Raw genomic sequence first — 24926 nt, forward strand, 5'->3', positions numbered from 1 at the left:
AACTCTACAAGCAAATATTCATTTAGATACAAACCATTGCCTTATTACTCCAGACTATCTCAAAGTCTACTTGAGCAAAATAATGACAAGTTAAAACTTCCTTTAGTGTACAAGACTTGAAAGTACTGATTTTCAACATTAAAAAATATATAAAAACTGGTCTCATGCTATTGGTACTAAAAGTTGCATTTAGCAACAAGCATACTGAAAAAAACAAATAACCAGTTTTGATAATCAAGTTAAACGACAAACATACAAAACCTGAAAGCAGTGCTTGGCACTTTTGCCTTGCCTCACACACTGAGATAACTAAAAATGTTCAAGGCCCACTTTTGCACAGCTAAAGTTTTGCAAATACAAATTTCCATTCTCCAACTGTTCAAAAGAAAAACAGCATATTTGACACCCAGCTAATCAGTACCTAGGGGGAAAGTGCTGATCCAATTCTGCATCAACTGAAGGACAAACCCTCACCTTCAATAATCATACATATATTGACTACTAAGGAGGAAATGATCCAATTACGTAACTCAGATTTCGTAGCTGTTAAATATCAAATACCCAAAGAATGAAAACAGGCTTGTCATAGTAGTATAGGAAAAGTAGTTAAGAGGAACCAAGCTACTGTTATCCTAATTTAGCTTAACAAGACTGAGTCACACTTACAGACTTCTAAGCATCGCCTAATAAATCTGTTCTGAAATCAGGGGTGAAAACTGAGATGTTATCAAGTTAAAGGAGGTTGGACCTCAAGGTGGAAAGAGACCATAGGAAACAGACTGAAGAGTAAAAGGAAAGACGTAAGGAAGGTAGGATCAGAGGAATACTACAAAGAATTTGTACTACTATCTAGTGTGGCTTCAATGCCCCAGAGTAAGTGGTACACGAGTTGGAAGGAGAACAGAGTAGTGATTAGTGTACTTAGTACTCTTTTATTTTGCCTATTACCTGGTGCAACCATCATCTTCATTGGAGTGTTACAGATGTATGGTAGTATTGGTTAGTAAGGACTGGCTATTCAATACCCATGTGGATTAGCTAAGGGGTAAACTTCCCATCTTGCAAACAGAAATGGGACACCCTAGTAATCAACGAGTGAACAAACAAGCCACTATATGTGCATAATCTAGTATAAACCATAGCATAATAAAAATATGAGCTGTAAATGTGCACAAATGTGAAGTTAAGAACAAAGATAATGTATAAGGTATGCTCAGGGAAGGGAAAAGATGGAGGGCAAGATCACCAAATGAATAAACCTAACTGTTGCAGGCAGAAAAGGTAAGAAACAAAGGTCGAGCTAACCCCTGACCAAAAATCACTTACGGCACACACGTATGCTCTTGTCAGAGCAGTTACGTGTACGGGAGAAAAGTGTCCTAATCAAAACCATTTGTCAAAATAGCAATTGTGAAAAAAATTAATAAAAAGTACTCGGGAAAATCAGGAAATAAATGCCACATTTAATAAACATATGACTTGTTTGTTAAACAAGATTTAAACTACCCAACGCAAACTTAAAATTCATGTCTTTAGTCTTTAGGAGAAGTCTGAGCTGTTCAGCAGCTCATCAGTTTTAACAAATACCTAATAACTGACCTCGCAATGAAAGTACAATGCCCAAACCTATTGTACTTATAGGTCCCAGGGATTGGCCTTTGGCTTAAACGCTATATTCCATTCCATTCCACTAAAGAATTCTGACCAAAACATAAATGATTTATTCAAATAAGCTGCAATGGCAATCTTTCTTAAAGATTTCTATTCCATATCACTAATATTATAAAGAATACCAAATTATCAATAAACTGACTCAACTGCCATACTTAAATTTTATCCCAGAAACTCGGAGACTCAATTTTTTTTTATATATTCTTTCTCTCTGACCTCATAATCCTAAATTCATTCTTGAATTAGAAGGAATGTTACCCATTTCTCAAAATGCCACTCAGCAGCTGATAACCAGCAGCAATCCCAAAGACACCAAAGAAAACTCATGACACTAAAGTCAAGCAATACGACTAAACACTAATTACAATTCCCTAAAATCAAACTAAATTTCTAGCATCTTACACACACGAGGCAACAAACCAATACCAAAATGAGATTTTCAACATTGTCCCAAACCCTCTAAGTAACCAAAATAGTGATGCTGCAATACAGAAATATGGGATAAAAATGGTTAATTTTCCAATTATAACACTGGTAACTGTAATTACTTACTCTGCACTGACATTTTAAGAGAAACAACAATGACCTGTAATTAGCATCCTTCAAACTTTGCAGTCTTAACAGTACATTAACTTGATTTTTAACATTACACAGAACTTGAATCATCCTAACACCTTGATTATGTAAAAGCGTTGAAGTCTTCTAGCAAGCAACTCATCTCTAGCCAGTGCATATACATATTTCCCCATACTACAGTTTTACTGTAAAACTAAATCATTACTTACTGATTGGCTTTCCATCTTGCCATTTGGTGATTTTGATCTGCGCACCATCCCGTTTCAATGCCTCGGCCTTCAAGGGCTCTTTAAGTGCCTGGCGCAGGGCTCTTGCCGCAATTGTAGAGTACTGGATGTAGCTGCAAAATTAAAAGTACACTTCAGTATGTCAGTTATTTTATACTAAGATATATAAATTTTCTCAGCAATCTAAGTATTGTACCATTATCCTAAACAGATCTGGTCTTAAACTACTAATCTCCTTCCATTTGTGCTTCCACAATCAATAATGGCTATTATCCTCTAAGAAAATGCCAAGCTTGATAAGAACTAATGGGCGGTCCTGGTTGTTTCGGCCGTAACATCCAAACTGGAAAATGGCCAAAATGACTATATAATACTTTGATCCCCAAGGGTGCTGGTACTAAACATGGCGCCCCAAGGAGCTTCCGCCATGTCTTAAAGCCTGCTAGGTTAGGTTAGTATAGTTCCTTTTATAATTTGTTTCCTTAGCCAATCCCTTCTTAAACTTATGGCTTCCTGATGACCTGTGCATGCGCGGAACCGTTCCATAACAACAAAATGACGGTCCAGTATACCTCCCAACATTTCCAAAACCCTGTATTCCCATAGGATCCCCAACCATGTTGGGTAGATATGAGGTTAATAATAGTTGACCAACAATAAACACCACCACCTCCTTCATCAGCAACGCCAAAAGCATAGGAAAAATGAACTTCCAAGGTAACAGTCTGTGCGGAGTTCTTACTTAGAAATGCCGCGGTAAATATCTTACGCATAAAATGAAGACAAACAATAAAAATTACCAAATGGCATTAAATAAGCTGAATGGCGACAGGCAGGAACCAGGCTGGGCCGCAGCAGTAGTCTTCGGCGTTAACTGTTGTAATGTGTGCTTTGAACGTTTCTGACGATTGTTTCATTAGCAAGACCTACCCAAATCAACCAAAACTAAACTAACTACACTAATCTAAACTAACCTAACCTAACCTAGGGTACCAGGTCCTTACCTCATTCTGGACGTGAACTATCAATGGGATTAGGGTCCTTGTAGTAACACTAGCCTATGCCTATTATACTTTCGTGTTTTCCCACACCCAAAACACCCCACCCCCTTTCCCAATCTGGCCACCCTCCCCGACTCGAAGGATATAAAAGGGTGGGGTCCACTACCCCTAAACGTACGTCCAGAGGATACGTTAAGCCATAGGAAATTAGGCCTCCATTTTCACGTCAAAAATGCCATAATAAGCATAATGGTTTTACGTGAAATAATACCCATTAATATACATAAAAAAAACTTAAGGGCCTGCTCAGTTGGTTAAATAAATAGCGAGAAATTAATCATAATCATAAATTTATCTTTTATTATTAAATCTATAGCGTATTTTAAAGTTCAAAATAGGCCTTGCCTACGGCTGGTCTATACCAGCTCCTAGGCCTCTAAAACAAATTGACTGGCCACGCTCTCTTAATATATAAATACAGGGTAATTATTTCGACTAATAAATACTTATAAAAATAATAATAATATATATAAATAAGACTATCATAGGTCCAGCGACTCCCGGTCAAGTCGGCCCCAGTGTCACCCACAGCAGACGATACCAGAAAACATCTCGATATTATCATTAAACATCAATAAAACAACAGTTTTAAGTTCTCCCTAACAACAAACAACCCGTCTAGTTAACTTACTTAAGACCAGCTGCCCTCCAGAAAGTCATTGTGGCTAAATATCCTTGATTTTTCGGCGTCAAATGTTTATCTGGTCTCAGCTGACCGGCTTGAGAAGATGGCGCAGATCTACCTACAGGGTCAGATGAGCTTCTTTCGTTTCTTACGTAAACACAGGTCATAAATCTTTTGCAATAATATTCTAGTGTCGGTTTGATTCAACTGATACTTCATGAGAATTTTTGTATAACTTCAGAATCGGATTTCTTTTTATGTTTTTTTTATATGAACGTTGTTTTGAGTTGACTTGTACGGTCATACCACGGTCCAGGTAGACCGTGGGCCATACAAATCATTTGTGGTTACGACGAATTTTGCTGAAAGTTCTTTCATTAACTTGAGTGGTTATGCTGGTGCCACATTTAAAAACAAAAGTTATTATTGCTGTAATTCAACAGTAATCTCCTCCCATTACATAATAAGCAGCAGTCTTTTCTTTTCAGAAATATCTTGGTTATCCCACAGTTAACAATAATTACACATTTTTTATCATAGACTGTACTACACCTACTAGTTAACTAAGAGGTTTATCGGAAATTTTTAATTGATTATAAACAAAAATGCTGTTAACTGAAGAAATTTATGTTTAAGTCTAATTAGCTGATGTGCTAATAATGAAGGGAATGGCATATTTCTATACCGAATTAAAATCTAATGAAAGGTTAGATCAAAGAAAACTATGTACTGCGACTAATATCGTTTACGGAGGCTATCCCAGACAAAGGGGTTTCTGCAAAAAAGTATTTCTCACAAATGGGTGAATATTTTGGTAACAAATAACTATATCTGTATCTTACACCATTCTGAATCTGGGACTTACTTTACATTTCCATTAGCATAACACAACATTAATGGCCAAAATTCTAAGTATTTCAAGTGAGGGCCACGATTTCTCACCGGAATTTGTTCATTCCAAACAGTTGTATGAAATTACATATCTGCAGAAAAACTGGTTCTCTATGTACTTCAGTCATACTTTGATCATTTCCTGTCGGCTATTTGTCAAATGACTACTTGCTAGTTTGTGTACATACGGTACTTCAATTATTTCATCTTCTCTTACTCTTTCTTTCTACACACTATACGATGGAACCTACCTACCTACGCTCCAATTATGGTAGCAGAATTTTTTGTAGTATGGTTAGCAACTATATTAAACAAGTCACCCAAGAAACATTCCACTCTTTTGGGGCATTTTTTTAAGCCCTTTGAAGTGTCATAAAAATCCACCTGTCCAACAACTGACATTTTCATTTCATAATTTATCTGAAGCTGCCACAACTGCTAAAATCTCAGAATCTTGCTCGAGTTGGGATTCGGGGAAACGAAAGTACTGATTGAGTAAAAGCTGGAATTATGAAGACTCATCAAATGTATATTTATTACTTTCAGTAATTTTGACCTTTTCCTAAAACCTATTACCTTTAGTTAATGTGATCAACCAGTTTCAAGTTAGATAGAGGTGTCCATTCAAAAGAATACAACAGTTTTATCCAATTTCTCAATAACTGTATTGCACAAGAGTAGACATTTGACACTATACTATTGTCATCTATTTTAAAAGTAATTGTTAAACTGCAAGTAGTCCCTGGGTTACATTCAGATGCCCTGCTGTAAACCGGAAACTTTGTAACCCAGAACATCGCAAAAAACTATATAAAATGAGTGATGAAAGCCTTACCTTAACCCTTTGGGTTGTACTGTGCAGTATTTTACTTTCAATCGGATGTCAGGTGCATCCTAAAAAAACCCCAAAACTTTGACCTTATATTGTAGCAGCATGTACATACTTTACTGTTCCATCACGGCTCAGATGATGACGTAACCTCGGAACATCGGCTGTAAACCAGAACTAATCTTTTTATGAATATACTTGAAAAGCTATGTGACCTCAGAACAACATAACCCAGGAAGTGCCACTTCAAAGTAAAAAAAATGCTTCAGTACTTATAGACAGATGACTACTTAACATATCTATAGCACTAGTGTACTTTGTTAGTACTGTACTGTATACGTCAACCTAACATGGTTGTAACTCAAGACTTAAAGTTACGAAGCAAAGGAAGGTCGGAGTAAAATTCTGGGGGCTTCGTTTCACAAGAAGCAATATAATTACCTTCCTTGCACAGAGAGAAATCTAAATGACAAATGCATCTACACCAACATCAATAAACTCTTACTTTCATAAGGATGGCAAACACAAAATTAATTTTACGTTTATTTACAAATACACACTTAAAACTATTTTGTATTAACTTCTTTTGGGTCAGGGCACTTTTAGTTAATCTGGTATTACCTACGCACCTCCACTCAACAACAAGTAACAATCTAAATAGTTGATAAGCCATATAACTCCTAAACAAGTTATTATGGATGGACATGTTATGAAATGAACTGCAGGACTCAAAACTCCTTCATCTCTGAGCCATACCCCAAGAATCTAGAATATAATAATGGCTTTCCAGGATACATTTTACATTACCGTAATTATGTACCCGAACGCACACTATACTGTACAAGTGTCTAAAGAATATATGGGGGCTCACATGCCATGGAAAGTAGAAAGGAAGTGAAGGTGAAAAAAGAAAGCTAGCAAATAACTTCAGACCTAATTCTGTGACAGTAGATATTGCATAAATATTTTCAGTATGACCCAATAATAGAACCTACAGCAAAAGACAAGGTAGTTCTAGAGAAAAAGTAACAGACTTTCTACATGCAGTTAGCATGCAAAACACGAGATACAAGGAATTACAAACTGGAGTTAAGGATTCTTAATCTATTTCCTGATACAATACCGTACCACACTAAAGTTAAATTAGGAAATGTCAATAATTACCAATGCTTCCATTTTCGAGCATGAAAATTATTTGATTCAAAAATATGTAGCACAGTTCATTATTGCAACGTCAACAAAGCACTTAGCTTTGTTCGCTAACTTAGCATCTGTTATTTGCAACTGCACCAAACTCATAAACATAATTCATGTCACTAATTTTTTCTGATCCTGACAATAATTTCAGGATAGAAGAGAAAGAAATGCAACAACATTTAAATAAATCACTCGGGTAAACTATACTAAAGTTGCAATTTAAGTCTGGTTTGAATGCCTTCAACACATGGCAAAACTAGCAGGTTAACAACTTGTAAAATATTTAAGCAATGACACTATTCTGCAACTAAAAGTAAAACTGTATATCATATACAATAATGTGCAGTGTTAAATACATATGGACAACTTCATTGCTACTGAAAAATTGCTGAAAAAAAATCCCATGAGACAAGAGAACTATCTGGAGGAATGTTTTAAAAAATGCTATGAAAATAAAATCTGTTTAAATTTAAAAATACTATGGCACTTCACCTACTGATCTTTAGCTATGCCTGATTGCAATTCCACAATGTTTATAGAATCATGACTCTGAAGTTGTGAGGTATAGAACTGGAAGTTCAGCTTTAGACACCAACAAAACTTAATCGTCTTCAAACCTTTTTAAGTAGTATTTGTTTTTAATACAACTTTACATTACACTTCCTTAATTTTAAAAAGTAAGCAAAATAAAAAATGCAGCACCATCCTTACAACTGCTGTTGAAAGAAATTGTACCAAATAATTAAATGTAAGCAACGGTTTCAGTGAACTTAACCAAAAACATTATCAAAGAACCCCTCAAGTCTAATGTTACTATGAATAAATGTGAGCAAATATGATCTCCACTGGACAAGTTCACTTGAAATCAATAGCAATTTGCTAATATGGGAAGCTCTGTACTGAGAAAGTCCTTTCACAATAGTAAAGAAACCTCTTATTTACAATACTCACACAAGGAAGGCCTGAATTCATAAGAATACTGCTAGTGTTCAATTTACAAAGTCTGTAACCATTAAACCATTACTGAAAATGACCAAAAGTCCCTCTTTTTCCATGAAACCTGTAATGGATTGAAAAACAAAACAAGGAACATTTTAAAAATTATCAATTGTTACCACAATCAACAGTATGCCATATCTGTGTTGAAAGACCTAATCCAGATCATCTGCACAGTTTGTGGGGGCACTACCACCCGTTCCACTTGGTGGAGGTCCGCCTCCCATACCACCCCCAAACATGGGCATTCCTGGGAATCCATCACTATCACTGCCACCAAACTTGGTGAGAACTTTCTTTATAATGCCCGATACTTTTGGATGACTCTGGTATTTGAAGATGTTAGCAGGATTTGTGGATACATCTTGGAAAGCAGCTGCAACTTCTGGGTCCTGCATAAAAAAGGTCAAGTTTAAAAAATGGGATTCAAAATTTTATAACAATGTTTAGGCAACAAACCATAGAAGATAAGTGTTCAATTTCAGGCCATAAATAATTACATAATGATATCATTCCATTTAACTGGATTTCATCATGAATTAAAGACTTTACACTTTTAGATCCATAAAATCTGATTCTTCTAACATGCTCATCTATGGGTGGCTTGAAAAAAATCATTGGCCCACTTTCAAACTTTTGAAAGAACCCAAGATACTCTACTAGAGAGAGATAGATCAACTTTCTTGGCACCATCACACAAATATGGGGGGCCTGGTATGAGGTGAGTACAAACTTTTAAGCCATCTTATCTTACTCATCCCCCGTACCACAACCATTTGCTTGTAATCAATCTCAACTCAGGTAACCTACAAAAATCACTGCAATCAAAACTTACCTTAGGTACCTAAGCCACTGTAACCAAACTTATCTAAGATATCAAGCCATGAGCTTCAAAATGAAATCTTTCTTAATCTAAGTGGGCCAATGAATCTATTGCTAATCTGTTGTTTCAATCACTATATCACAATGAAATTATAAATTTTGACCCCTTCATGTATACCCTAGCTTGGGTCTTTTCCAGGCCTGACTGATGTGACAACCATGGCATTGTCCCTAACATATGGAAGATTTTTTGTAAAACTAATGAAAAATATTAAGGATATTTGAAAATCCATCATTTCTCATGAAATTCCATCTTTCCTGGAGTTGAGCCACTGCATACAAAGAGAACATACTTTATTTCTCCATTTTCTCCCAAGGTTTTTGTAAATAGAAGTTTCATTAATACTTTCAAGGATGTGCTCATTTAGACTGAGCATGTTAGTAATACCACAAGTATTGTGAACTACATTTCCATACAGTAACAGCCTTGGTGGATTGGCAAAACTGGTACAAGTACACACATACTCAGACTCGGAATGATTAACATTTCAACTTATGGGTTAGTACTCAAATTTATACGTTCTTACAAACACGTTAACTACAAAATAGCCTTAATCTGAGAACAGCAACTCCAATCACATATACTTGAGACACAGTAAGGTGAAAAGACCAACTGCAAATGACCATCTTGCATCCCACAGACCGCGTTCGTTGGTCTGTGCTGCTCTGCCTCACCAGTTTTTCTCTTTCTTGTGATGTGCCACTACTGTATTATATTTTCCAATCAAATGTATTTGTTCATTCCTCACTCCACTATGATGTGGTGTCCCTAAGGTTGAGCACATTTATTTAGTATCTTTTGCCTTTCAATTGATGGTTTGCTCGCCACCATGTTGTCATGTGTACTGTATGTGGAAAAAAATTACCTTATAACACTTTGCTGTAAATGGACATTTGTTCACGCAACTTACCTGTCAGATATATATATAGCTGTATTCTCCAAGTCCGACAGAATTCCAAAACTTGCGGCACACGCGAGTGGGGCCAGGTGGTTAATACCCATTCCATAGCTGGGAGGCGGGTATCAGGAACCATTCCCATTTTCTATTCAGATTTTCTCTGTCGCCGGTACTGTCAACAACTGTTTTCAGTACCTCCGTCTTTGGATTTCGTAAACTCGTTATTTTCCACTTAAGTATTCTGTTTGACTTTTGGTTTTTGTCTTTGGATTGTGGATTGGCATACGCTTTTTGTGGAATTTGCTTTTGATTGCTCTTTGGATGATGTCTGGATCTAGTTATGCTAGCTTCAGAGTATGTTGTGTGAATGAGTTTAAGGTGAGGCTACCGAAAGTTTCGGTAGATCCTCACTTTCTATGCATGAGGTGTAGGGGGCAGGTTTGCTTGATAAATGATCGCTTACTTTGCCTCCCACCCTGCAAATTTATTAGTTCAGGATTTCATTCTCGCACTAATAGTGCTCCTTTTTGCATCTGGAAGATGGCTAACAAAATATTATCTATTGCGAAGGTGCATAGATTGAGCGAGTCAAGCGATAATAAAGAAGAAACAATAGTAACGAAAGTGCACGTCGTGAAAACGGACTCGTAAGGCGGACGCTGAAGAGGATATGTCCAATAAAGTTTTCGTAACTATGTTGTTACAACAAAATCAAACACTTATGGAGTTATTAAAGGAAATGTAAGGTTTGTTTTTGGAGATAGTCTCCCGAGAGCAGCGGGACTAGAGTGACGTCACGTAGGCAATGGCTGCCTCCTAGTAAAAAGTAAACAAACGCTTTCGCGAGTTCAAAGTAGCACGGTAAACGTTAAAGATGCCATAATTTACTCAGGTCGGTATCAAACATTAGTTTTAGTCAGGGTGAGGAGATAACCTACCATAATTTTAGTTAAAACGACGAGAATAGGTTTTATCTCGCCGGGAATGATTTAAATCTACCGGCCTAACGTAGGCGAGCCAAATTCTAGTACTCGTAGGCTAAGCGGGAGTTGAGACTTCCCAAGTAGGTAGCCTATTTCACAATATATTGACTGGGGGGCCTTTCTGTCAAGCATGCTTCGTCTCCCAGTCGCGTGCTCACCGCCGCTGGATCGCCATCGTGGACGCTCTGCTGCAGCGTGACGCTCCGCCAGCAGCTATCCTGGGCGCTTCTCCCTAGCTGCTCGTCAGGGCGCTCCTCTCGCTGCCGTGCAGGGCGCTTCTCGGCTGGACCGCCATCGTGGCGCTCCGCAAGCAGCTATCCTGGACGCTTACGCTGCCAGCTGCTCGTTAGGACGCTCTTCTTGCCGTGCAGGACGCCTCGGCTGGACCACCAGCGTGACGCTCCGCAAGCAGCTATCCTGGACTCTTCTGTAGCTGCCGTGCAGGACGCTCGGCTGGACCGCCATCGTGACGCTCCGCAAGCAGCTATCCTGGACGCTTCTGTAGCTGCTCGTTAGGACGCTCCTCTCGCTGCCGTGCAGGACGCTCGGCTGGACCACCAGCGTGACGCTCCGCAAGCAGCTATCCTGGACTCTTCTGTAGCTGCCGTGCAGGACGCTCGGCTGGACCGCCATCGTGACGCTCCGCAAGCAGCTATCCTGGACGCTTCTGTAGCTGCTCGTCAGGACGCTCCTCTCGCTGCCGTGCAGGGCGCCGGATGGACTCTCGGGAGGGCGCCTCTTTGGTTGCTCGTGGCGACGCTCAGAGCAATCAAAGTCTGCGAGGAAGCGTGAGATCCCATCTGCGTGTTGGACCCGCCCCGAAGCCTTTTTGTTTCTCCCATTGAAGAGGAGAAGTCTCTTGTGAGTCGGAGCCTGCAGTCCTTGAGCAGCCTCCCCTTCCTCGTCTACGGACTACCAGGTGTTAGCCGGCCTTTCTTAGGACTTGTTTGGCGACAAGTTTCAAACCTCGGCCACTCTCTCCTCCTCCTTCGCAGTTTGCTTCGTCCTAGACGAGGGAGAGCGCGGGGTTTGTCAAGATGACTTCGTCTCTGGCGACGAAGAAGGCCTTCAAGAAGGTTAACACCTGGATGGAGGAAGGAAGACCAAAGGCAAGACTTCTTTTGCCCTGCCTCCGTCCAAGCTGAGCGGCAAGGCAGGTATGGGGTAAGAGACCGGGAGGACGTCGGCTCAAGAGTTCCTTCGTTGTCCCAGGAGACTTCGCTAGCTTGGTCGACACGCCTAGAAGGTCCCTCCTGTCGGCTGCCAAAGTGTCCTGGACTATGTCGAGACGGATCACCATTTGAAAGGACTGTTTCAACCATGGAGGTCTTCAATTTCCTGGACTGGTGTTTGGGGGCTCTAGACGTCAGGTTTAGGAGTCCCGACTCGATCTGCCTGGGGAGCTGTCCAGCGTGTTGAACTGCATGGACAAGGCAGTCAGGGATGGCTCGAGGAACTGGCTTCCCTCTTTGTACGGGCCTCTTGAAGAAGAGGGCCTTGTACTGTAACTTTACAGCCTATGGCCCTACCAGCCAACGGCCATACCATCGTTGAAAGCACCGCCTATGCGATCAGCGGCAAGCAACGTTGGGTCTGGTCAGTACTTGGATGGGTGACCGCCTGGGAACACCAGATGCCTTTTGCGTCATACTTTTACAAAGTCAGTTTCTCCGTCGCAGAGGGCTTTGCTGTTCTCCCCGCGAGCCATCTCTTCCCCCAGTCCTTGTTCAAGGATCTCCCTCCAGCTTGAAGGAGGCCACTCAAGACCTCTTGGCCCACTCGTCAAGACGCCCGGCAGTCCCTTTGATGTCGTTGTCAGGTCAGACCTCCAGGAAGTAGAAGCCCTTTCGTGGAGGAGCTTCTTCTCGAGATCTTCTCCCGAGGTAGAGGTCTTTTCAGAGGCGGAGCCCCGCCTAAACCTTGGGGCAGGAAGTGATTTGCAGCGCCTCCAGACACCTGTAGGAGCCAGGCTTCTTTCGTTTGCGAGCCTGGAGAGCAAGAGGGGCAGACACCTGGTCCCTTGAAGTTATCGAGAGAGGATACAAGATCCCCTTTCTCGACTCACCACTTCTGTGCATGTCAGGGGATCTGTCTTCCTCATTCCATCAAGAGAAGCAACAGATCCTTTTCGAGCTATTAGAGCAAATGCTCGAGTCAGAGCTGTGGAGCAAGTCCTGGAGCTGGACTCCCAGGATTCTACAACCGACTGTTCCTAGTTCCAAGCAGTCGGGAGGATTGAGACCAGTCCTGATGTCTGTAGACTGAACCGCTTCATGGTGAAGGAGAAGTTCACGATGGAGACGTCCCAGTCTGTTTTAGGAGCATTAAGACCAGGAGATTCGATGGTCGCTCTGGACTTACAGGACGCTTTACTTTCGTTCCCATACATCCCCAGTCGAGGAAGTATTTGAGGTTTGTACTAGGGGACGAGTGTTTCAATGCAGAGCTCTTTGCTTCGGGCTAAGCACAGCTCCCATGATCTTCACGATTATCATGAGAAATGGCGATGGCTTCACTTGGCGGGTATTCGTATCTCGCTTTACCTGGCCGATTGGCTCATCCGAGCCTCTTCACAGTCAAGGTGTCTGGAGGACCTGAATGCGAATTTAGAGTTGACAAAGTCCCTAGGACTTCTAGTGAACGAAGAAAAGTCCCATCTGATCCCGACGCAGTCCATCGTCTATCTGGGGATTCAGATGGATTCAGTGGCTTTTCAAGCTTTTCCATCCCAGGAACGTCAGTAGCATTGCTTAGAAAAGTCTCTTCCTTCCTAGGGAAGGAAATATGCTCGGTGAGGGAATGGATGAGTTTGCTGGGGACCATTTCCTCTCTGGAGAAGTTTGTTTCCCTGGGAAGACTTCATCTCAGGCCGCTCCAGTTTTTCCTGGCGGAAAACTGAATAGACAAGGAGAATCTAGAGGAGACCCCTGAAGATCTCTCCGTTTTCAAGATTCACCTGAGGTGGTGGCTCGACCCTCGAGGTTGGCAGAAGGGGTTTCTCTATGCCTTTAGAGCCCCGACCTGGTGTTGTTTTCCTATGCTCCCAGGGAGGGATGGGGAGCAACACTAGGAGGGGAGAAAGTGTCAGGCACCTGGAGAGGGGAACAGGTGTCCTGGCACGTCAATCTCAAGGAATTAGGGGCGATCCTGCTGGCCCTTCAATCCTTCGAGAGCCAAGTGTCAGGCCGAGTCGTATAAGTAAATTCAGACAACTCCACAGCCCTGGCATACCTCAAGAAACAGGGAGGAACTGGTTCCCGGTCCCTGTTCGCCCTGGCGCGAGAGATCCTGCTTTGGGCCCATGCGCTGGGGATCACGATCCTCACGAGGTTTGTTGCAGGAGTGGAGAATATCCGCGGATCTTCTCGGGTCGACAGCGGCAGCTTCTACCGACCGAGTGGACCCTTCACGAGGAAGTATGTCAGGAGCTGTGGAGGTTATGGGGACGTCCTTGGTAGATCTGCTCAGGCAGCCCCATTTCGAAAGGTACCTCAAAACTTCCCCGCTCTGAGTCTAACTGCATTCAGACTATCAGCCGACAACAAGGATCTTCACGATCTCTTGAGATCCTTTGAGACTGTCAAGGTACCTCATTCCAGGACGCCTCCTGGAACCTGGATGTCGTCCTAAATTTTTATGTCAAATACCTTCGAGCCTCTTTCCTTCGGCGTCTCAAGAATGTGACAAGGAAGGTTTTTTCCTAACTGCTCTGGCTACGGCGAAGAGAGTTAGTGAACTTCAGGCTATCAATAATCATGTAGGTTTTAGAGGCCATAATGCAGTATGTTCTCTAAGCCGTATGTTCTTGCTAAAAAGAACCCGTCTACCCCTTGGCCCAGGACCTTCGAGATTAAGGGTATGACGGAAATTCTCGGACATGAACCAGAAAGAGTCATGTGTCCTGTCAGGGCTCTCAAATTTTATTTGCAGAAGACTCGGAAAAGTCCGAGGTCCTTCGACAGTCTGTGGTGCTCTGTCAAGAGGCCGGATTTGCCTCTTTCTAAGAATGCACTGGCGTTCTTTTTAGAAGCACGATTTTAGACGCACTTTCCGATGTTCAAGACAGTGACTTGAGTTTTTTGAAGTTAAGGCTCACGGTTAGAGCCATTGCAACCTCGGTGGCTTTCCAGAAGAACATGTCCCTTTGCGATCTTCTGGGTACCACCTTCTGGCCTCAAGCACTCGATGTTCGCTTCACATTACTTATGGACGTGAAGACGACATACGAAGACTGCTATTCACTAGGACCATACCTTTCCGCACTCCAGATCGGCCCCATAACACTTCTAGGCCTGGACCTCTGTCGGACTCCCAGGACCAGGGAGAGGGCAAGTCAGAAAGCCACAGGAGGGTTACGGGGGCTTCCCACCGATCTGGCGCCCCTTCGGCAGGACCTGTGGTCGCTTCTGCAGACACAGTGTTGCGGGCAGAGCCTTACTCATCCTATCCTTTAGAGGTTAGGAAGTATATTTTAATCTTGATTTTGTTTTTTACGTCAGATCGGTCCCATAACGCTTCTAGGCCTGGACCTCTGTCGGACTCCCAGGACCAGGGAGAGGGCATGTCGAAAAGCTGCAAGAGGGTTACGGGGCTTCCCCCAAGATCTGGCGTCCCTTCAGCAGGACCTGTTGACGCTCTAGGTCAGGTGGTTGGTCGTTGCTCCTTTTTGCCTCACAGTATGGCCTTATGATCTAGTCCCATTGTGGTCACGCCCCGTGGACAGATCATCTAGAACTCACCAGCTATATAGGTCACTACCTTGCTGGAGACTCTAGTAAAGCAGAAGCAGGCTTGGGTGACAGTAATCACGAAGTCAGCTATGCTAACATAGGCCTGACCTCTGTCGGACTCCCAGGACCAGGAGAGGCATGTCGAAAGCTGTAAGTTGGTTACGGGGACTTCCCACCGATCTGGCGTCCCTTCGGCAGGTCCTGTTGATGCTCTCGGTCAGGTGGTTGGTCGTTGCTCCTTTGCTCTCACAGTATGGTCTTATGATCTAGTCCCATTGTGGTCATGCCCCGTGGACAGATCATCTAGAACTCACCAGCTATATAGGTCACTACCTTGCTGGAGACTGTAGTAAAGCAGAAGCAGGCTTTGGTGACTATAATCACGAAGTCAGCTATGCTAACAAGTAAGGAACCAAGGCGCCAATCGCCTACATATCTTTGTTTCCTAAATCCTATTCTGTCTCTTTCCCACCTCCAATGGTGGGATTCAGCTATATATATATCTGACAGGTAAGTTGCGTGAACAAAATGATATTTTAATGATAAAATAAAGTTTGTTCATACTTACCTGGCAGATATATATAATCATAGTGCCCACCCTCCTCCCCTCAGGAGACAGTGGCACTAGAAAATCTGAATAGAAAATGGGAATGGTTCTGATACCCGCCTCCCAGCGGCGGGAATGGGTATTAACCACCTGGCCCACTGCGTGTGCCGCAAGTTTTGGAATTCTGTCGGACTTCGGAGAATACAGCTATATATATATCTGCCAGGTAAGTATGAACAAAACTTTATTTTATCATTAAAATATCATTTTTAGCGAAGGCTTTAGTTAATTGTCCTTGCCAGTGCAACAGTATCTTTTTAGAATCTTTCCTGAAATCTGCAAGAAAAACTACTTCCTCACAAAAACAAGCATGGAAAAAAATCCAAATCACTTACCTGCATTGCTGTCAGTATCTCTGGATCTTTCAAGATCTGTTCAAAATTCATTCCACCTGGCATACCACCAGGCATTCCACCAGGCACTCCACCAGGCATACCACCTGGCATACCACCAGGCATACCACCTGGGAACCCTCCAGGGAATCCACAAGAACCTGGCATTCCACCTGGGAACCCACCAGGCATACCTCCCGGGAATCCTTGCTTTCTCTGTTCTTCTTGAGCCTGAAGTTAAAACAAAGCAAAACAAACGTGACATGATGACACAAAAAATGACAACTTCATAAACATTATATTGTATACACATACTGTCCTAACAATAAACTACCAAAAACTCTACAAATGTATGAAGGCCTGATATAATTTCTGATGGTGGCCTTTGGAAGAGTATCATGAGTGAGTATATACATCACTTTTGAAGAGATGTGAACGTCTGAAAAGTTCTCAACTAAGTGTCCACACCTTCTTTTGTGCTTCCTGTGCTTTGCGGACACGTTCCCTCCTTTCACGAGCTTCCTTGTCTTTCCTAAGGCGTTCATATTTTCTGTTATGTTCTTCAATCTTTGATGCCTGGAAAAACCAAAATGTAAGCATTATGTGGACGACTAACACCTGAATAAATGATAGTGGAACCAAAAATCTTGAGCCAATTATCAAAAGATAATTTAAAAGATTGCGGTACAACTTTCCTCTACTTCAAATGAACAGGAATACCACAGCATACGTTTTATGAATGTTAAGTTACTTGAAAATAGGAAAATCCCACACTATACTTACATTAGGCAAGACTTCTTTAAGCCATTCATCAGCCTGTTCGTCGAAATCCAGTTTACAGGCCAACCTTAGATCCTTTGCCGCATCTAACCAGTTTCCAAGTAACCTGAAGCAAATTCAAATATTTAGCCAATTTTCCAAATTCTTTCATATGACGAGATATGAGTAAAGCTTCCCTCTGAAGGAAACACGTAACACAAAATATTGGGACCAGCATAAAATCACTAATCATAGGCAACTATGCCCTTCTCACCAATTCCCAAATTCATTTGATACCCCATGGGCACAAACATACAGGGTGACCCACAAGAAAAAAAAAAAAAAAAAAAAAAAAAAAACAGGAATTTTAAATTTACATTATGTATTTTACACAGCATTGCCTGGCTCAGAGCCAATACTCCTGAATTTATTGAACTTAATGAATGGCCATCAAAAAGTCCAGATCTCAACATAATACATTTTACCATGTGGGGCTTCCTGTTACATCAACTTCAATTACAGAGGAGAGAGGTCACAGATATACAATCCTTAAAAACTATACTGAACCAAATTTCTTGGTTTTTGTATGGCACCCTGTATAATCAACAATGGCTTGTAAGTACTGATATATATGAGAGAGAGAGAGAGAGAGAGAGAGAGAGAGAGAGAGAGAGAGAGAGAGAGAGAGAGAGAGAGAGAGAGAGAGAGAGAGATAAACAAGGGAACTTGGTAGAAACTTTACCTGTGAGCTCTACCTCGGAACTTGTACGCTACTGCAGAATCTGGGTTTTGCTTGAGTGCTTCATTACAGTCTCTGATGGCTGCCTTAACTCTCTTCTGTTTCAAAAGGATATTTGCTCGCTTGGCATACAACATTCCTGAACCTTAAACAACCAAACAATAATGAAAAATTAAAATTCTACTACAAATTACAACTCTCAATGTCTGCTACCATACCCCCAATAAAATAATGCCTAATGCAAACTATGACACATGACTCATTAAACCACTTGGTGAAAATCAACGATTATGAGAAAAAAGTGGGAGGTTACTAATTTACATACAATATGGAGCAAATCATATCTGTGCTTTCCAAAGGGGAGATGACCTGTGATCCCAGGCATAAAAATTTGGGACGCTGAAAATAATTTTTTCAGCAATTCAACCAAAACTCACGATCTGCAGAGATTCTCTGCAGTTAACATCTGTCATCTCAAACTGTCAGTTATTTGGCTGTTCTACTAGATTGTAGTTTGTGATACTAAAAAATTCTACAACAGACTGTCAAAATACTGAATATTTTGTTCTAGCCAGAAAAAGTACTTGTGATATAGTAAGTCAACGCACTAAAAATAGTAATCATGATATGCTTAGTCAGTACAGCACACCCTGAACTTGATCAGATGCTTTGAAAGTTGGCAGTAAATTTTAATCAAGGCTTTCAAGTTGAATAATCTAAACTGAATAATATCTAGCATAACTGAATTGCACTTTTCACTCATTATTCAAATTAAAAGACTTAAGGGCTGTCCCTTAAAATCTGCAAGTTTTGAGTACTCAGATTTTTCAAGAATTGGATGGTATTATTTTTCAAGGGTCTATCCGCAAGAAGCATCATGTCTAGAAGGGACCAACAAAAACCACAAAAATAATGTAGATGATCAGTCAAGATCTGGGAGGCTGAAGAGTTACAGTAACAATATAACTTGAAACAAATGGATTTGCTGGTGACACCATTAATACATGATGACATGACATCTTCAAATCAACCAACCTGGGTTTAATTTGATAGCTTCGGTGAAGAGACCCACAGCCTTCTGTAGATCCCCATCAGACACTGCACTCATTGCCTCTGAACGTTTTTCATTGGCTGCGTCCATATCCTCTTCAGACACCTCCTTGCTGGAATCGCCCAGTTCAGGGGGCTCCTCGCTTTCAGCCTCTACAAGGAACATGGAAAAAGTTCATGACAAATCATACACAAATTGCACTGACAGGAAAATTGAGAGTAAAAGATTTTATTGGTGTAACAGGAGGAAAACCTTGCAGGAGATGTCATCTTCAATTATGCTCATCTGTCCCCAGACCATTCTGATATTCACATAATGAAAAACCCACTTCCCTTCACTTTTCCACGATAATAGCTTTTTATGTTTCCTTTATATCATTCATCTCTTTTAATACACAGGCAACTGGGTGGCTCCACAGTGTCCTGGCAATGAGCTCTTTGATGAAAGCACCTGCAGTACTAACACATGAAACATAGGAAGATCCCCATTGAAGCTCACAGTGCCAAACAGGAAAGATAGAAAAAATCAAGAAACTTCAAAAGAAAACCTATAAATGAATTCATCTACCTCATATACACCTTTTAAACTGCATCAGTTTTGCAAGGCAGGTGTCACTTCATCAAAATCATAATAAAATGTCAAGAATACCTTTCCGATACGGTTGAACTGAAATCCTCCGATAAAAGATTTTTGAAATGAAACAAACTCACCAATGACACCTTCATTATCTAATTCAATCTCACTCTCCACTTCTTCCTCCTCTTCTTGTGGGGGCTCTGGTTCACTTTCTGGAGCAGAAGCTGAACTTGGGGGAGGTGGCTGCTTGGTATCGGCAGTAGGCTCAGGGATTCTGGCACCCAGACTAGTTAAGTAATCTCTGTGCAAACAAAACACATTCATAAATAATATATATGCATATCTCTGTGACATCAAGGTTTTTACCAAAATGAACCTGTAATGTAGCAAACTTTTCAAATCCTAGCCAGATGCAAGAGATAAGAATGTGCGTAAGCATTCTCCTTCGGATTTTGCTCCCTAACATAAATATACTTCTCAGTGAAACAAATGCTGTTCAAAATCTTCTTCCAAGAATTAGTCATAAGCACATTCCATACTCTTTACTCTAGTCTTTTTTACCTGAAGAATGCAAGAGTAGGCATCTGGAGAATCTCTGGGTTTTCACGGCAATCGTCCACAAATTGTTCAAGTTTCTCAAGGTCATCTCGATTCATATTCGCCATGGTTTGAAATCACGGTACTCCTGAAAGTATACAAATATATAAATCAAATAAAGTTCAGTCAGTGTTCACGCACACTCAACATGCCTGTTACGCTTGCAACCACGCCTAAATAACTTGAACAAGAAGAAAAACTTGAGACTACAGTTTGTATGCTATGATACAGAAGTCTTGAAATTATCAGTTACTTACCAGCATAATCATAATTGCAGGTCCTTTCACATCTGATCGTATGAATAAACCATAAAACTGTCACCTAATTAAGCTACCCTGCAGTTTCAACTCTATAAAGCCTAAATGGCTCATGAATTATTAGCAAAGCTGCTTCATCATCTAACAAGTCTTAGGAGGGGCTACTCATTAATATATATCTACAGGCCTACCAGTAATAAAAAAAAATATATACAGTAATTATTCGCGAGGGATGCGTACCCCACACCCCCACGAATGGCTAAAATCCGCGAATACTTAAAACCCCTCTAAAAACACTTAGAACTGCCTATAGTATTTTGATAGTTTAAACACAAGAAAAATCCTCTAAAAATGCTTATACCTGAGTATTTAATAGTTTTATCATAAAAAGTGCATTTAGTCATGAAAATGATATGAAAATACAGTAATCAATGAATATTTCTCAATGAAAAATGCTGTGACTGGGTGAATTTTCCGCGAATAATGGGTAAATAAGTTCCACAGAGAAATCTGCAAATACGTGAGTCTGCGAATCGTGAGAACGCAAATCCAGGGGTTTACTGTATATATAAATCAAGCCTTATCCGCCTGTAGCTCAAGCTTGTACTATAGGGTACTGATATGATGGCAACAGTAGACAATGTCAAACTTATTAATAGCGGACATTTCTGAATACACAACAATAATGGGCAAGACACCAAGGGACACCCAAGGACATTTTTGACAACAGCCAGGCAAAGTTAGGTCAAGATACATTGGTTCCTGTGTAAATTTACAGGAATTAGTTCTCAATTTAGCATGGAGGGCAAGGCATGCCCATCCAGGCAACTGTATTCTGAAGTCGGCGAGGCTAACCATATTCATGTTCCCAAGATTCCTATACTGTGTTGTGCATTTACAACCTTAACTTACGCTCGTACTAAACACAGCACCTAATTTGCATGTAAACTGGTCAGGTTAAGTCAGTCATTTCTCTCACCTGAAACACCTCAGGTTCCAACTTCCAACTCAGTGACACCCCCGCACACAAATTACAAATGGTAAAGAGGTGCTGTGCTTGGTTAGGCAAACCAAGCATTTCTAATGGAAACAGGCCTATCAAATTCTACAAGCTTAGAATCATGTCAAAAAAATTATACAAAAATGTAATTCGCTTTTTTTTAAAAAAATCTTCATCCGACGAGAGGCCACTGGAGCAAATGTAAAGCGAGGGATCAAGGGTACTGTACACCTAGTAGGCATTTCTGAGGGAATATGATCTAACGCCCCTGACCTTAACCTACGCTCTGATGCCGTGACCTAACCTGGTTTGGGGGGGTTTGTCACCGCCCCACCAGGGACTGCCCATGTAAACTGTGACCCGGCCCCCTTCAGCATTCTACCCAAAAGTAACTCTGTCTATTTGATACCCTATAGAAGCATATGATGTTTGGCAGCTAGCCTAGCCTAGCCTAGGGCTACTAGCCTATTGGTATTACTTGTAAATATATATTACTGAGCCAACAAGGTTAACAAGGTTTATGAAATGCCGTTTCTCAACATTCCTCGCCATTAACTCATTTATTTTTACATTTATTTATTCTTTTACAACTCAACATAACGTGGTCCAGTATGGCAGTCCTATCGTAAGGTAACCCTTAGGCTAATTGCTCCAGCCAAGAATATGGTAACCCCGAGGCCACTAATTGACGTTTCTATCACGAAAATAAGTCTCGGACCCTAAACTACGCACCGAAAACACGTTAAATACATATACGTGAAAGAGGAGGGCCGTATGGGGGGGCCAAAAGGCAATTCGGCAAGTCATGTCACAAGTTTCTGGAAGGGCCGAACACGTACCAAAACAAAGCCTCATTTGGCCCCATTGAAAGGGACTGGGAGCACAAACGGCCTCACCAATCAAAGTATTTCGAATTTCACGCCCTGGCGAATAAGGCGGCGCACACTGACACGTCGATAATCACCTGGAATTAATTAAAAATCGACGGGAAAAGAACGTCGACTCCAGCGTCTCGGGTTCAACGGATACGACAACCGTCGCTTAGTTTACAGATCCACGCGAGACCCCGACACGAGTTTACGAAGAGGACAAACTCTGCGGTATGTTCGTTTCGCCATTGAAATTGTGGGTAATTTGAACTTCCTGTTTGTTTGAACTGTCCCTGGGCTTTCATTATACTTTAATCTATTAAATAACGTCCATCATCGCCCAATAAACTGGCCTCAATGGAATATAATCAAGGTTTCTACAGTTACCCGACTGTCATTCTCACCGTTAGAGGTCTCTGGTTAGACTTACCATATGGAGTGGGTAGTGGCGTTTCTTCACTCTAGCAAAATGTCATTTTGTTGCACGCAATTTACACCATATTTACAATTTGACTCGATTGTAGTTTCGTTTGACTGATGCGTGTGCAAACTGCTATCAATTGCTATAGTTCTTTTTATTTACATTGGGAGTAACTTCTGGACCACTTGTATGGCGAGTCATAACATATAATGGTGAAAATAACTAACTTTCCAGAATTTTCCCGATTGTTCTCGTATATTCCTTTATCGTTTTCCCATCATTTCCTTTTAACAAGTTGTGTAAAATTATCTGTGGGATAAAACGAATGATTTTCAACAGACTTCGGATGCTTCTAATCAAATAACTTCAGGATTTAAGAAAATAAACTAACAAGAAATATGTTCGGTAATGCGCTTATGACTCTCATTCAAAATAAAAACCCCTATACCATTTTAGTCTTGACTCTTAGTATATCCGGTTTACTTACCACAGGATATTTTGAATTTCATTTCTAACAACTTCATTCCCTTAAAACAATGTTACTTTTTTCACATAATGTCATTTTATTTCTTAATAATGTAAAAGAGGTCTACAATATTGGTCGTTTTATTCACTTCAACGCCTTGCGTCAATTAGGAAACAAATTGTGAAGAAAAAAGGAGAAGAGAGAGAGAGAGAGAGAGAGAGAGAGAGAGAGAGAGAGAGAGAGAGAGAGAGAGAGAGAAACTGTCATTACTTGAAGATCGTTTCTAAGACTTCCTTCGTTCTCGTAGCGGAAACTTGTCAACGCCACCTTCCTCTTCTTCGCTGTACGTCAACTCGAAATCGGTCTAAGGCGCCATAACTGATAGCTACCGCCAACAACGTCACTTCTACGATGACGAAAAGAAGTATGATGACCAGGATCCCCAGCGGGAACTCTTCGCATTCGGGGATGGTTTGGCTGTTTCCCTTACCCGAAGTCGAAGCTTCGACGGTCGAGGCAAAACCTGGATTAAAATAGCGTAAAAAAAGAAAAACTTCATGGTTGTTATTGTCGACTAGGTTACGTAACTAGTGAGATTTGACTGAAAACCTCATAAGTTATTAGGGCATACACTGGGGTATAATGATTGAAGAGTAAAAATATACCATAGCCTACTATTTATATGACGGTTATGTCGACATTCGAACAGAATGCAGTTTTGCCATATAATTCTTATCAAAGACAATTTTAGTACCGCGCCATATTGGCCATGACAGTCTTACTACCATAGGGGATATGCATACTCTCTCGCGCCCCTATAAGGTCAGCATAATTACTAATAAATAACCATATGAAATAAGGTAATCAAGCAGATTATTCTTCTTACTAATCAAAGTGCAATGCAAATAATCAGTAGTATGTCAATCATTTTAATAAAAATTCATATCTAATTGGCCTAAGGACTACGCACTATTGAATTTTAGCATTATGCAAATCTCGACAAGTTACTCTGCCAGCTACATAGCGCGTATAAAATACATGCAAACACTGACATATATATCCCACTTCCTTTCTGTAATGAAAAAAGAAAGAAAACTTACCAGTGGCAACTAGATCTATCAAGAAGTACCGTAGGAACTTAACACTAGACATTCCGATAGACTAAGGTTCCTGTTCGTGGGTTCTGGGTTTACTGTTCCTAGCATTTGATAAATTGTGGTTCCTGGTAAAAACAGGAAGTCGACGAAACGATAACTGTTCGAGTTGTGTATTGCCCAACTTTTGTTTCAGGATGCATTTTCCACTATCAAACTCTAGTCTCAGTTTAGAAATGGCGTGACGTCTCCTCTCTCTTGCTTGGTAGGTTTAGGTTCCTTTGATTTTTCTCGAAAATTTATATGATTTTTTTATTTTTTTTTTTGTGAGACGCGACTTTCATGTTGAAACAGATGGCTTTCGTGAAGGGCTGCTTCGACCATTACCGTTCAAGGTATGCAAGTTACTTGACTGAATCTAACCAGCGACTCATTAGGCCTACGGTATACATACCACTCTGCTTTTCTGTATAAACACGCCCACACATCCTTTGAACCGTTGTACATCCTGTATCATATTTATTATTGTGATATATAAAATATACATACCCGTGTACATACTGTTTCATATTTAGAATTGTGATGTATAAA

The 24926-nt window shown here is 40.9% G+C and overlaps 1 protein-coding gene and 1 long non-coding RNA gene across 5 annotated transcripts; both read right to left on the reverse strand.

The window, feature by feature from the left end:
• Window positions 1–2456: 2456 nt before the first annotated feature.
• LOC136830658 (uncharacterized) lies at window positions 2457–4652 on the reverse strand. The gene is made up of 2 exons (XR_010850698.1): window positions 4167–4652; window positions 2457–2587 (listed from the first exon to the last, which is right to left on the reverse strand). It is a non-coding gene; the product is annotated as an uncharacterized lncRNA (long non-coding RNA).
• Window positions 4653–6410: 1758 nt separating this feature from the next.
• Window positions 6411–24430, reverse strand: LOC136830661 (hsc70-interacting protein-like). Of its 4 annotated transcripts, XM_067090265.1 has the most exons (10): window positions 24342–24430; window positions 23512–23764; window positions 20193–20316; window positions 19766–19932; window positions 19040–19207; window positions 18008–18149; window positions 17290–17392; window positions 16975–17082; window positions 16510–16737; window positions 6411–8465 (listed from the first exon to the last, which is right to left on the reverse strand). In XM_067090265.1, the coding sequence occupies exons 3-10, from the start codon at window positions 20294–20296 to the stop codon at window positions 8229–8231; spliced, it is 1257 nt and encodes a 418-aa protein (XP_066946366.1). In that variant the 5' UTR covers window positions 20297–20316; window positions 23512–23764; window positions 24342–24430; the 3' UTR covers window positions 6411–8228. The 4 variants fall into 4 exon arrangements, with proteins under 4 accessions (XP_066946366.1, XP_066946364.1, XP_066946365.1 ...); XM_067090263.1 differs by lacking the exons at window positions 23512–23764; window positions 24342–24430 and adding an exon at window positions 22450–22756; XM_067090264.1 differs by lacking the exons at window positions 23512–23764; window positions 24342–24430 and adding an exon at window positions 22325–22528.
• Between the last annotated feature and the right edge of the window lie 496 nt (window positions 24431–24926).

Source organism: Macrobrachium rosenbergii, chromosome 47 (assembly GCF_040412425.1).
Source record: "Macrobrachium rosenbergii isolate ZJJX-2024 chromosome 47, ASM4041242v1, whole genome shotgun sequence".
Lineage (NCBI taxonomy): Eukaryota > Metazoa > Arthropoda > Malacostraca > Decapoda > Palaemonidae > Macrobrachium > Macrobrachium rosenbergii.